Genomic DNA, 15,372 nt, shown 5'->3' with positions numbered 1-15,372 from the left:
TTTCCTGCATACACCATAATGATTCAACATTTGTATACATCACAAAATGATCACCACAGTAAGTCCAGTTAACACCCATCACCATGCTTGGCTTACCTTGAAATCATTTATTGAGAACATAAATTCTGGGAACCATGGTATTTGGAAGAAGTAATAATAGCTGGATTTGAACAGCTGGGCAGGGTGTCGTAAAATATATTCTGAAATTAAAATGTTGTGTTAGACCTCATCCAAGGGATATAGATTACTTACTATTGAAAGAGCTTATTATTAAGCAATTTCACCTTTAGAATGATGCAATAAAAAAAAATCCACAAATAAGGCTTCTGTATATTTCTCTTTGGAACAATTTCCATGTTCTTATATTTTATTATGAATATTTCTGGTATTTGGAAATTTATAGCACTTCAAATAAAAAGAAAGTTCCACTTTATGAAGTCTTGATTCGGAAAGGAACAGAAAACCCAAACAACACTGCCTTTTCTCTAGGGTCATTATCAGTGACCTAACACTTTTCCTCGGGATACATGCGAGGTAATTTTCTGTTGTTTCAAAGATTTTCCTTACAGGCTGATCTGAATACTTTATTCATTTGGCCTCAACAGAAACTCAAGCGTTTCCTATAAATTCATTCATGTATCTAGAAAATTCATTCATTCAATAAATATTTGAATATCTACTATGTGCGAGGGGATTTAGCAGGGAATAAGACAGAAAAGGTTCCTATTAACAAGGAACTTACACAATAAATAAGTAATGAAGACTTAAAAGATCATTTTAGATAGCAACAATAGCATAAAGAAAATAAAACAAGGTAATGTGACTGAGAGTGATGGTTGGGCGGTATAGAGGGACTATTATATAGTAGAGGTGGTCAGAATAGGCTTCTCTGGGGATGTGACATGTGGGCTGAGTCCTGAATGATAAGAGAGAGGCAGCCATGCAAAGATCTAGGAAGAGCATTCAGGAACAGAATGCAGGTCCTGGGCTTAGCACATTCAAGAAACAGAAAGAAGGCCAGTGTGGCCAGTGTGTAGTGAGTGAGGAGGGAGAAATGGTATGAGAAGAGTCAGAAAGAAAAGCCGAAGCACAGTCAGGTAGGGCCAGAAGGACAAGGATTTTAAGTGCTTTGGGAAGACACTGAAGCTCTAAACCGGGAGGTGACGTAATCATACATATTAAATGTGCATACCTGTTGTGTATTGTGCCTATACTTTTATTTTCTTTGCTACAGAGGTAATTCTTTTTCTTATTTCTAATTTTGTAACTATATCTAACATGATTGCAGTTTTTAGAACTATAATTCTCAGGTAAGTGGAGCATTGTTATGCTATACATTTTGTAAATTCATCATTGAACAAGATTTCTTCAGCTCTGCATTAAAAGATATCAGTACAATTCAGGGGAAAATAGAGACATATAACTCGAAGACCTCATATTGACCTGACCAAGGCTGAACCTGGTATGGATTAAATAATTCCAAAAATGTTCAAAGTGTCTTCCTGCTGAAATGATCAATTACAGTTTGTCCATATAACAGCACCTTGACTCTAGGGTCCTGATTAATTCAAAAAGCACGTAGCACGACTTCTGCTGCCTAATGCAACTGAAAACAATATGATGATTCTCAGTTTGATATTTAAATCCTAAGCATCCATTGTATTAGCTCAACAGAAGACAATTGGGTATGTACTCAAAGTTCAACTCTTACGCTTATAATAAGCAATATTTATGTAGACAGGTTCCTTTTTCTCTCACCTGTTTACTTTTGAGGAAGAAACAGAAATGTCATTCTGTATTTTTTGTTCCCTAGAGAGCTGCTTGTGTGTCGTAGCAGTACCTGAACCTCAGAAAACTTGACAAGGATAGTAAAAAAGGACAAAATTATAATTTTTGCCAAAACCAAATAAAAACGTGCCTAGCCATTATTCACAGGTCTTTAAACACTCTTGAGATTTTAAGAGTTCCCTTTAAAGCAGAGGTTCTCAAAGTATAGGCCATGTGGATCCCTGGGGATCCCCAAAACCCTTTTAAGGGATCCAGATGGTCAAAACTATTTCATAAAAATACTAAGGCATTATTAGCTTTTCTCATTTGGTTGACATTTGCATAATGGTACAAAAGCAATGGTAGACAAAGCCATTGCCGCCTGAGCACAAATCAAGGCAGTGGCACTAAACAATACCAATAATCATTATATTCTTCACCACCACACATTTGTATTAAACAAATAAATACATAAAATTAAGTGTGTCACTTAAGAATATCCTTGATGAAACAGCAAAAATGATTAATTTTTAATAAATTTCAACCTTTGTATATACATCTTTTTAACACGGTGTTGAAACAGAAAGTACATATAAAGCAGTTCTTTTGAAAACCCAAATACAATTGGTTTTCTCGAGGAAAAGCACTTCTGCAATTGTTTGAGTTGATAAGTTGAATAGCTGCATTTTTTATGGAATACAATTTTTACTTGAAAGAAAGACTAACGAACTATTATCACTTAGACTTGAGTATTTGGCAGACAATCGCTTGAAAATGAACAAGGCAAGCCTGTCACTTGAGGGAAAACAATCAACAGTATTTGTTGCCAATGACAAAATTCAAGCTTTCAAAGGAAAATTAGAATTTTTGCAGCTGGCCCACTGGTGCAGTGGTTAAGTTCACACCCTCCGCTTTGGTGGCCCAAGGTTCACTGGTTCAGATCCTGGGCACGGACCTAGTACCACCCATCAAGCTATGCTGTGGTGGCATCCCACATAGAAGAACTAGAAGGACTTACAACGAGGAAATACAACTATGTACTAAGGCTTTGGGGAGACAAAAAAAAGGGGAAGATCGGCAACAGATGTTAGCTCAGGGCCAATCTTCCTCACCAAAAAGCATACCTTTAAAAAAAAAAGAATTCCTGAAACTTGTATCTGCCACTGTGAGCTTGACAGTGTTGCAATACTTAAAGGCTTTTCTGATGAAACTGGGATGATATTAATGAATGTGATTCTTTTTTTTTTTTTTTTTTTAAAGATTTTATTTTTTCCTTTTTCTCCCCAAAGCCCCCCCCGGTACATAGTTGTGTATTCTTCGTTGTGGGTTCTTCTAGTTGTGGCATGTGGGACGCTGCCTCAGCGTGGTCTGATGAGCAGTTCCATGTCCGCGCCCAGGATTCGAACTAACGAAACACTGGGCCGCCTACAGCGGAGTGTGCGAACTTAACCACTCGGCCACGGGGCCAGCCCCTAATGAATGTGATTCTTTGATATCATATAATGAAACATGTCATTTTATGGAAAATCTGCATAACTCAATGAACCAATATCTTACAGTGCATGATGATGCAAAATCATGCATGGGTAAAAAATCCATTCAAAGTGATAGAGAGACCAATGGATTTTAACATAACAGAGTACAAAAAGTTCATTAATATGACGTCAGACTCCACATTGTTACTAACCTTTAAGAAACCACCAATATTAGAGTTTGGTGTAGTATTAAAGAAGAAAATCCACATTTATTTGAAAAGGCTATTAAAATACTCCTCCCTTTTCCAAGTACAAATCTGTGTGAGGCCAAATTTCTTCATATACTTCAATTCAAACAACATATTGCAACAGATTGAATGCAGAAGCAGATCTGAGAATCCAGCTGTCTTCTATTAAGCCAAAAATTAAACAGGTTTGCAAAAATGTAAAACAATGAAACTCTTCTCACTAAAATTTCGTTTTGGAAGATACAGTTAGTTTTCATTAAAATATTATTTATGTTAACACGTACTGGATTTATTATTTTTTTAATGAATTAATACATAAATATTTTTTAATTTCTCATTTTTAATTTCCAATACAGTGAATATTTATAGATATAACCCAAATAAAAGCTCAATGGGTCTTTAATAATTTTTAAGAGTATAAAGGAGTTCTGAGACCAAAAATTTAAGAATTGCCGCTTTAAAGAATGCTGCCATTCCTGATAGTCAAAGCAGTTAGGTAAGAGGAGAATTTATTTCTAGGCTGTCAGGATCTATTCCTGTCAAAGTAATGTTACTGCATTTTCCCCTTTATCCCTCCCCCCTGCAACTTCACAGTAAAATGTTTTCTAAAAAGAAATAAAATTATGCAAGCAAATATGGAGCTATACTTTCTTTGACCCTTCAGGAATATTTAAAGCCAAGGTATCTGACACTGTCATATGCTAATATCATAATTTAGTCATTTAATTTTTAAAATACTATGTTAATCAAATTTTGCTGTTTTTAATCCAAAGTGTCAGTGACAATAGTGAATTGTCGTGTTAGCAAAGACATTTCAAAGAAAATTTAAACTCACCTGTAAATACATTTGGATGAGGGAAGTTAATAACAATAAGCTTCATTACCATTTCCGGATAACAGATGGCAATTAGCCAAGCAATCATGCCCCCCCAGTCATGGCCAATAAGAACACATTTGCTATACCCTGTAATTGAGAAATAAATGTCGACATCATTGAAAAGGAACAGGTGGGTGCATCATTACCTCACATAAAATATGTACGCTTCTGAAACTAATCTTTCCACTATTTTACCCTAATTATGCACTGCGTGCAGATATTGAATTTCGTGTTTCCGAAACCTGTATGTCTGAATCACCTAGGTAGCTTTTCAGAAAGTTTAGATGCCCAGGCTCCACTCTAAACCTACAGGTTCAGAATCTCTCCCAGGAATCTCATGGACCTGAGTTTGGAAAACCATGGTAAACACTAGACACAATTAGGTCATAAGCAAGATTATATTATTGCCTAGAAAATCGCATGAAGAAAAATTTAGGCCAAGTCTGACTGAATTACCACAAAATATGAATGAAATATGGCTGCTGGAAACCAGTGTCTCTGAGTGTATTTTATTGTAATCAAACTAAATGATAACACTGCATTGACACCCCCAGGCCTCATCCATTTTTCCTCCTCTAAGAATATCGGCCTGATCTATGCTCTTATTAGATTATTGTAGGAAAGGCCTTTAATTTGATTTCATGAGTTTCTCACTGTATTGGCTCCATTGACATACCAACGGTAACAGCTGGGTTTTAGGCAAAAGGGTAATGGATTAGATTATTGTTAAAAAATATTTACATATGAAGGAGCATACTTTGCTGTCCCATTGAGATTAGACTTGGCCTTGTGATTTGCTTTGGTCTCGTGGTGAGTGTATGACTTGACTTTGGGCTCAGCCATATGATTTGCTTTGACCAATGGGCCACAAGCAGAAACTTGAAATACGCTTGGCAGCTGGGCTCACCCTCTTCTCACTTCTGCTATCTCAGGTAGCTTCTCCCCTATAGCTTGGGCTCCAGCCCAAGGCACAGTGAGAAGCCAGCCCCAGCTGGACCTGTAGCCTGAGGCAAAGACTCCAAGGGGTCCAGCCTACAGTTGACCTGCAGATCCACGAGGACAGGAATAAACGCCTATGTCTGTATGCCACTGAGTTTGAGGTGGTTTGTTACACAATATTATTGTGGCATTAGCTGGTCAACACAAGAAAGATAATGCAAGTGCTTCTGCATCTTATAACATTTTTTAATGAATATTTAGGTGTGGGTTCTGAAGAAATGAATCTTCTGAGTACAATAATCAAATTTTCATTACTTAATTCTGAAATAATAAATAGTATACATTAGGTTTATCTTTAAAAACAAATTTTGAAAGTCATTCTTGGCTGGTGGACTGAATGTTATTCTGGATGTATTATTTTAAATTCCCTCTACAAATATTTTGGGCTGTATACCTAAAACCATGGTGACAGGATCCAGATAACAGCTCAGGTAGATGAAAAACACATCGTCCTGAGAAATGAGGTTATCAATTTATAATTTGTTGACTGTTGGTCCCTTAAAAAGAATTAATACTGTTTTTCAAAACTAACCTACCTAAAGAGTCTAAAATATCCTTTATATCTGTAATTAGACAGTCCAATTTATAATTCTCTCGATGAATGGGAGCATCTGTTTCTCCACAGCCTCTCAAATCCAGTGCGACAACTCGATATTCGCTTTTAAATTCCCGTAGTTGGTGCCGCCAAGAATACCTGAAGGACATTTTAAAAAATTAAAAATACCACAATAACTAATACAAAGAGGAACATTACAGATTTTCTAACTGGAAACTGTAAGCAACTCCTTATTTTGAGAAAGGTTACATAGCTGTGTGTGAGCAGGAGAGAAGAGACCTGTTGAGAAAGGAGTACTGATGTTCTTTAGCAAAATTATATTATTTAATTTTTTTAACCGGCTGCAATGGGATGTAACAAGGTCCAGCAATTACAGAAACCACAAAATATCAGATACTAAAACCAACATACTTACATATGTACTTAAGAAATCAATTTTCTAAGTTTTTCTTAAATAATGCTTTACAGCTATCAGGGAATCTGTACCTACAAATGCTTCCATATTGCAGAAACGTTTGATCCTCTGAAAAAATGTATGAGATGAAAACATATTTCCCTAAAAAGTAGAGTTTACCCACCTCACTCCACCGTCAAACAGGGCTCAGTGGTTTTAGTAATAACAACAGTTTACTTATGGATGAAAAAGTCTGAAGATTTAAAAAAAGATTATCACTGAAAGAATCCAATAACACAACTGCTTAAGATAAACCTCTGCTTGCTGAAATAAAATTCTTCCATGGAGAAGATCCTGAACCATGAGTACAAGCAAGTGCGACATTAAAAACATTTAACAACCAAAACGGCACCAGCAGTGACCAATTAGTATGGCCAGGGTGCTACAGCCAAGTCCTGGAGGCCTCTGCTGGGCCACGTATTCCTCCTGTGCCTGATCACGGAAACACAGAATTAATTGAAATACAGAGATCCATGAGCTTTTTCATCATCATGAACAAAATCACTTTGGATAACAAAGAGAAAAAAAAGACATGAATTTTTCAAAGTGACTCATTATGTTATGGAACTCAAAATGTGCACTAAAAATAAAAAGCATCTGCATGCACATCTGTTCATGGAAACACAGTGTGAAATTATCTGACACAAGACAAACGGGAGATTATTGTCTGAAAAGATTTTTGGAGTGCAATAGGCAAGTAAACAGTGATCTGAGGTTATAAACCAACGACAAGAGGGGCACCACAAGGGGAAGTGAGGCAAAGCAATAAGCTCTCAGAAAGAAATCAACCACTTTACATCAACAGATAGACTGTCAGGAAGGGTGTCAGACACAGATCTGGAATTACGAATGGACACAGAAACTGATCTCTACCAGGATACCTGTGATTTGTAAAACTGCAAAAGTATTGCCAATTAAGATACATTTGAAAATGTCGATAAAAAGTGTTTTTCACAGCAATCTTGTTAATCCTGTCTCTGGGTTGCAGCAAACAAATGAAGCAGTTTATTTCCTTAAAGATATTGATCTATCAACACACATGATTTTATTACTTTCTCATAGCCTTACTTAAAATTTTGAATTAATTTTTTTGTCTTTGTAACTGAAGCCCAACTCTTTCCTCTTTATAATCCCTCATACCCAATCAATAAAGTTCTGCAGATTTAACCTCTTAAATATTTATTTAATCACTTTTCCCGTCCATCGCTGCTATCATTACCTTAATTCAGGCCTCCATTAACGCAGCAGGCTATCGATTGGTCTAACCGGGTCCATTTCATTCCCCTCAGCTCTATCTTCTACAAAACCAGAGTGATGGAGCAAAAGCACAAACTCTTTCGTGTCATTTCCCTGCTTAAAATCTTGTCTTGACTCCCTGTTACTCACCGTGTGAAGCCCAAGCTTGTTATTCTGGCAGACAAAACCACCAAGATTTGACTTGCCCAATCTTCTAGCCTGACTTTGTTATACACTCTCTGTCATTCGCAATAGAGTAAAAAGAGGTAACATCTATACCAGTCTTACTACATGCCAGGCACAATTCTAAGTGCTTGACATATAGTAATGTTGATCTTCAAAACAATACTATGAAGTAGGTATTATTATTATCCCACTTTACAGATGAAGAAACAGGCACAGAGAGGTTAATTGATGTGCTGAAAGTGTACAGAATCAGCAAACAACAGAGGCAGGATTCAAACCCAGGTTGTGTGGACCGAGAGTCGATGCTACACTGCCTCTGCAGCACTAAGCCACTTGTAGTGAACAAACACAGATATTGTTTTTTGCTTTTATGACTTTGTTCATATAATTTCCTTTATCTGAAACATCATCGCTCCCCACCATTCCCCTACTCCCCACAGTCTCTGACTTTCACCCCTCACTGGACTCCTCCTCACACTGGGCATCTCCTCTTCCAGGAGACTTTCCAGGCTCCCTCCTTTACAAGCAGGTTGGGTGGGCCCCTGCTCTACTCTCTCACCTGTGTGTACACTCCTCAGTGCCCCAGGCATGTGCTTTATAAAGATCTGTTGTTGTCTGGTGCTTGCACCTGATTACAAGCTTCCTGGGTTGTCTGGCAGATTATCTAGCCCATGTAGGTGCTCAATAAAGATTTGTTAAATAAGTAGCCGACAAACAAATGAAAGAGCTGACTCAGGATAGCGCCAGAAGTACCAGTTGTGCAAGAAAGCTCTGTCCCAGCTCAAAACGCGAGCCTGACAACCAAAGTCCCCAAATTCTTGTTAGGGAATTTATATTCAATTTCTATTAAAACGTGCACTGCTTTAATATCTTAAGTATCTGTGTCTTCATTTAGAATTCATGTAATCAGAGATTTCAAGGTAGAAATTTGATTCAAAATAATGTGTTCAATCCCACATTTTACATTTAAAATTGTATTCGAGATTATGCAAACATAATACCTGCATATTTTATCTTATTAATAATTTAAATTGTCTTACAAATCAATTCAACTATTGCTGTTATCAATGAGTGTAGCCACACAATACTTTAAACATTTCTAAGAAATAGGGCAACTGCTATCTTAATAAATTACAAAGCAATATTTAAATATAATCTTCCTGGAGGTCATAAATAAAGCTTATTTGATTTATAGTTTAAGTCTCAACCGAAAAAGAAATCACCCCAATGATAGACTGATGGGGGTGTCATTCATATGAATAAAACAAAAACAACCCCCTTGATACAGGAATGAAACATATTACCAAACCAGTAACTCCTGAAAATATTATAAATAAACAAAAGTAGCTATTTTCATCCATCGGTTTTTTCTGGTAGCTTTAGGTAATAGCAGAGGACGCTGCTAAAAAAGCAACCTCTTTCCCAGCTATTTCTGCATCTGAAAGTGACTAGCCTAGTCACTTTCAGAGGCAGAATATCCTTTTCCCCTTCACAACAGAGAAAAAGCCGGAGTCATCAGCCTCTGTGCTCAGCTGTGTGTATGAAGAGCCCTCACTTGCCTCAGCGCTTGAGTAATGATGAATGCATTCCGTACAGCTGGTGGTGAAGACAACTCAAAGAAATTGCCTGCATCAGCTCAAAATATTTTTAAAAGCGATGCAAATTGAGGTAGAGACAGAGTGGGAGAAAAATCATCTTTTGACAAATAGCCTTATTTTGGGCTAATTTAGCTAAATTAGCTAAAGGTCTCATAGATGTGTATCTTGTTTGATGTTCCTTTTAGATTTTGAGAAAGAAGACCCAGAATTTTATTGTCTCTGTGTAACATCAAAATATATGTCACCCATTCTCAACAGCTGTTCTTAGTTAATGATGATAAATGCAGATAGCACATTACATATATATAGCGCTTTCCTGTTTAAAAAGCCCTTTCACACACAATGCCAATTTATGATTATTGTTTTCACTGTATCAAATATTCTGATCTACTTTATCTACAAACAAGCTTATAATTTCATGTGTATTTCGGCAAAACTTGATTAATAGAGGAATAATATGTGCATTTATAAGGTAAATTGAAATTGGTTTAAAATGCCAGACATAAAGGTCTTTTTGGCTTTTAAATAAGAGAGAAATGAAAGATAAAGAGCTTTTAGAAAAAGAGAAAGGAAAGCCCAGCAGGGAGACTTGAAGTGGCTTAATCAAAACAGCTTTGCCCTAAACTCTGATTTGAATTGACTTTTTCCTGAAGTGAGCACTTGAATGGAATTGACTAGACTCCATAATGGGGGATAGTGGCAATTTGATTGGAAGGAAAGATGGAGTAAGTAGCAACACAGAAGTATTGGTTTATAGAGTAAGTATCAACACAGAGGTCTTGGTTTAGGGTATAACATACTCAAACAGAGGTATTTGATTACCAGCCACTCTGTGTAGCTGCTTTAGGACTTTCCCTGAACACCAGGTAGCTTTCAGATTAATGGCCAGCAAAGTTCAATGAAATCAATATAGTCTATTGGAGTAACTGAGTTATCAGAGACTCGTTGTTTTAAATTATAGCAAGGCTCTTGCTGGAATAACAAACGGTAGATTTGGTCTGCATATATTTGCTAATCTATGCTCTTCTGAATCAAAATATGTCTAGGAGTATTTTCAAAACTAAACCATTCCTCACAACCACCAGATTCTTTTTGGACACATTCAAGACTTGACTTTGCTGGAGCAAATGGATCTGATGTCCAGGGAGCAATGCTGGGCCCCTCCTAGGCGCTCCTGTCCACTGAAGATTCTAGGATATGTAGAAGAATCACCAGGCATTTCTATTTTGCCAAAGGGCTCAGATGAAGAGTAAATAATGGGACAACACTGTGGAAAACATGCAAAAGTATCATTTCTTAAAATAAGACAGAGAGCATCTGCTATCCTATATTAAATGGCTATCACTGCTATTTTCTGGAACTCCTCAAAACAATTATCAAGTGGTTGAAGTGGTTGCAGGTTTACTTTATCTTCATGTAGACTGTCCCTCATGTATACACGTGAGGCTCCAGGAAGAACAAGGGCACAGACAAGTATTGGAGTTGGCCTGACGTGGAGAAAGAGAATATCCTTTAAATCTTTTCTTACTAAAAATTTAAATATCGCCCCCCCCATTTAGATCATGAATTTTATTTAGAATGATGATTTAAAATGTTAAAGTAAGGTATTCTTATATTGTTGGTTAACTTTTTCTTTTTAAAGATTGGCACCTGAGCTAACAACTGTTACCAATCTTCTCTTTTTTTTCCTGCTTTTTTCTCCCCAAATCCCCCCACTACATAGTTGTATATTTTAGTTGTGGGTCCTTCTAGTTGTGGCATGTGGGACGCCACCTCAACATGGCCTAATGAGCGGTGCCATGTCCATGCTCAGGATCCGAACCCTGGGCCGCCGAAGCAGAGTGCACTGGAACTTAAACCGCTGGGCCATGGGGCCAGACCCTGTTGGTCAACGTTTAACACCCTCTTGAATGTTTCTATAAGGTGTCAAATTTGAAGGATAAAAATCCACGTATGTTATCAGATCATTATCATTCCTATATCCTGAAGACAAGCAGCAGAGGTCAGCTGTGAAGTTCAAGAATGAGGGGTACCGTACTTTCTGGTGCTGCCAATGCCAGAAGGGCAGCTATGAGGCCTAAACAGGAAGATCTATCTACAACACTCAGAAGAGTACCCGGCACATAGCAAATGCTCAGGGAATGTTAACTATCAGCAGCAGCAGCAGCCAGAATCAGGAAGTTATTTTTTAAAGGTCTAGGATAAGGCCCTGTTCCCACATTTCTCCCTTACTATTGCTCTTAACACCTAGAATTCAGCATTACATATTCCTCACCTCCTTTAGAGTTTTAAAGATATTGTGTCATCCAAAGCCTGATTTAAAATGCATCTAGCTCTGAAAGAGTTATTGCCTTAACACACTTTAGTTAATATGTTATGAGTGAAGGGACTTTATTCATAAATGCCTGGAGGATGCTAGCACTGGCACACAGATCTCCACACGGAGTGAATGGGAATGAAGGAAGAAAATGAAGATTTGTTGAGTATTCACTGGGGCCATGTGAAAGGCCTTCCACACATTTTGACTCTTTATCCTCACAACAACTCTGCAAAGTTATATAGACGATTATGCAGGGTCTTGCAGCAAGTAAGTGGCTGAGCCAGAATTCACTGCCCATGTCACTTTCTGCAGATTTGACTAATGCTTCAGACTAACATTTTATTGTGAGCCAATCATGTCAAGCACTCCACTAACATATACTTCAATTGCACTGGGCTATTTACCACCTAATTAAGTTGTCTCCAGAAGGAAGAACAGATAAAAGTTTAACATGAGAATGACTTATGTTTATTTATGCAGGTAATTCCAGAGGGGAGAAAAATCTTCACGATGGGAAGATCTCCTCGGGAAGAGGCATCCATAGAATTTTTGCTCTGGAAAAATGATGAAGTAGATGGGATTTCGCCATCCTCCATTCTTTTTCTTCAATGCCTAATACTTCCTGGTACACTAGCATCCTCAATGCATGTATGAATAAAGTCCCTTTCACTCATAAAGTATTAAGCAAAGTGTGTTAAGGTAATTCCTCTTTCAGGGCTACGTGCATTTTAAATCAGGACTTTGCATGACACAAAATCTTTAAAACTCTAAAGGAGGAAAGGAATATGTAATGGTGAATTCTAGGTATTAAGAAGAATAGTAAGGGAGAAATTTGGGGACAGGGCATTGTCCTAGACCTTTAAAAAGATATCATTTTGGGACCAGCCTGGTGGCTCTGCGGTTGAGTTCTCATGTTCCGATTCGGCTGCCCGGGGTTCGCCGGTTCAGATCCCAGGTGCAGACCTACGCACTGTTTATCAACCCATGCTGTCGCAGGCGTCCCACATATAAAGTAGAGGAAGATGGGCACGGATGTTAGCTCAGGGCCAGTCTTCCTCAGCAAAAAGAGGAGGATTGGCAGCAGATGTTAGCTCAAGGCTAATCTTTCTCAAAAAAAAAAAAAAAAGATACCATTTTATCCTTGAGTCACCTCAGAGAATATGGGTTTTTTTCCCATCCATTTCTTGGCCTATTTAGTTCATGAACTGTCTCAAGATCATAGCCCCGTGCTACCAAAAATCTGGTTTTCTTTTTACCACCATGATATGTGCCATCTTTACAAAGATATTCATTCATTTTTTAAAAAGTTTAATTGTGTGTTGTTTTCATCTGTACTTATTTGGCTCTGTGGGGTTAAAAGGAGAACAGTCACAACTAGAAGGACATGCAACTAAGATATACAACTGTGTACAGCGGGGGTTGGGGGAGATAAAGCAGGAAAAAAAAAAGATTGGCAACAGTTGTTAGCCCAGGTGCCAATCTTTAAAAAAAAAAAAAAGAAGAAGAACAGAACATTTTCTCCTAGTTAACTAGCAACTGTGTATTTTTGGCTATAGGTTTTCTACCTAATGTGAAATATCCAGCTCCTTACTCTGCCCTGCATGCATATGAGCCTGTTGCTACGTGTCTAGGAAAGAGTTCTTTTTCAGTTTCCGTGAGTCCTCTTCTGTCCCCACTTTCCCCTCACCCCAAGCCTCACCAAAAGGCACTCGAAGCCTTTGATTTCCTTCACATGTCCTTTCCCCGCCCAATGCTGTATTTTGTCCACAGTAGGTACTACAACAACTGTTCCGTAACCGACTATTTCAGAAATTTGAAACATTAAAAGACACTTCTTTGATTCTCAAAAAAATTAATTTAGGATAGTAACATGCAAGTTTCCTTCGAATAGAAGGAAACCCATTCCTGTGATTCAGGGACATTTAGGAATGATAACTCTGGGCAAGCATTCACAGAGTAAGGTCTATCAGAAGTCATTACAAGCAAATGACACTATCATAAGCCAAAGTCCTTTATGCAAAAGAAAAAGCTAATTGGTAAGTTTACCAGAATTCTGGAAATCCATGAAGCAGCAGCATTAGTGGCTTGCCTCTTTCTCCAGCAGCAACATAATGAAATCTTAACCCTGAATCCTGCAGTAGAAAACAGAGGGCATGGAATTTTAGTGATGTTTCATGCTGACTGTTAAAGTAGTACCCTAAGTATTTCCATTTCATTAAAAAAACTCACTTGCATTATTTTTAATAGCAAGAAACAAAATAAATATTATTAATTTTCAAAAAGGAAAAAAATCCCATGATTTATCAATAGGGTAAATTGACAGATTCACTTTTGTCAATACTCCCTTTATAGTACCTTCCCTTCTTGTTCTACTTACAAGGTCAATTTATATATTATGAGCTTCTGAAACAACGTCACAATTTGTGACTTTCATCTTGCTGATGTGTCACATTTCATCTCATTCAAATTCTGCAGGACACGGAAGTAATTCTGATCTGAATTTGTATTCCTGCCATGTTTACCTCCTAGTCATGTACTTTTCTCAGCTTGCCCGCCAAGAGCTGTGCCATCAGTTATATAATTCACACCTCCTTTCCTTATTTTTAGTTCCCTCCTTCCCACATTATTATTTTAAGTTGAGAGTTGTATGTACAGTTCCCCTTGCTGCCTGCTTCTCCTGTCACGTCAGTGTATTCCTAACAGCAGAATGCTCTGAGTGCGCAAGGCTTCACTCTGCATGTGGGGGCCAAAACTGCCTGGGGAAAATAAAAAAGCACGGAAATGAGACAGGAATACCGCAAGCACAAAGCTAACTGAAGAGAGCAAAGTGGAGAAAAAGGCAAGAAGGAAAAACAAAACCTCAGAAAGAAGTGAGGGAAAAAAAACAAGAACAAAAAGCTGAGCACAAAGACTGGGTTTTATATCAGGTAACCCAAGCAACTGGGTTTTCAGATGTGAAAAAAATCTTAAAAGTCATCTGATTCAACCCCATTACTTTTGCAGATTTAGAAACTGGGGCTTAAAGATGTTAACAAGGGTCATAAAAGTGGTTGAGGGCAGGGCTGTGACTTGAGCCACCATCTTGTCCTAGCTCCCAGGACAAGGTTCTTTCCAATCCTTGGTTCTGTGTCTCTGGGGAAACTCTTCAGCTGGCCAGAGTCAGAAGAAATGAATTCCCGATGATTCTTACACTGCTTTTCCTCCTCAGGTTGGATGAAGATAAATCCGACTTTGCCCTCAATTACAGAATGCCTTCCTAGAAGTGCCATAGCTTCTTTCACTGGTAGTGAGTCTTGGGAGATGAGATGCTGTGGGCACCTGACCGGATTTAGTGAACAAACACCTTATTGCACTTAACTATGTGCCAGGCAGTGTTCTAAGTTTTTTGTTTTGTTTTGCTTTGTTTTTACAAATATTAACTCATTTAATTCTCATTTCAACCCCAGGCTGAATGAGGGTAAGAAGGACATAGTCCTTGGTCTTCTGAAGTCCAGCTGCTGCTGGGCAATCTAGCTCCTCACAGGAACCCGGGACTTGGCGACATAAATAACCCCTCGTGTGAGGCTAGTTTTGAAAGGCCTGTGAGTCAGACTGGAGAGCATCACAAGGGACCATTTCCTGTCACCACCTGGAGCCTCAGGAAATAGAATATCCGT

At 38.0% G+C, this 15,372-nt stretch overlaps 1 protein-coding gene across 1 annotated transcript in view; it reads right to left on the bottom strand.

Annotated features, from left to right (window-relative positions):
* EPHX4 (epoxide hydrolase 4) overlaps positions 1 to 15,372 on the bottom strand; it is a 32,052-nt gene that overhangs the window by 15,620 nt on the left and 1,060 nt on the right. Inside the window, exons 2-5 of the mRNA XM_014865233.3 lie at positions 13,763 to 13,848; positions 5,903 to 6,060; positions 4,326 to 4,454; positions 97 to 200 (exon numbers count right to left, since the gene is read on the bottom strand). Coding sequence (XP_014720719.1) covers positions 97 to 200; positions 4,326 to 4,454; positions 5,903 to 6,060; positions 13,763 to 13,848 — 477 coding nt within the window. The remainder of the gene's footprint in view (positions 1 to 96; positions 201 to 4,325; positions 4,455 to 5,902; positions 6,061 to 13,762; positions 13,849 to 15,372) is intronic.

The sequence above is a fragment of the Equus asinus genome, chromosome 16, assembly GCF_041296235.1.
Source record: "Equus asinus isolate D_3611 breed Donkey chromosome 16, EquAss-T2T_v2, whole genome shotgun sequence".
NCBI lineage: Eukaryota > Metazoa > Chordata > Mammalia > Perissodactyla > Equidae > Equus > Equus asinus.
The sequence above is the reverse complement of the archived record's forward strand: the minus strand, read 5'-3'. Positions and strand labels throughout refer to the sequence as shown.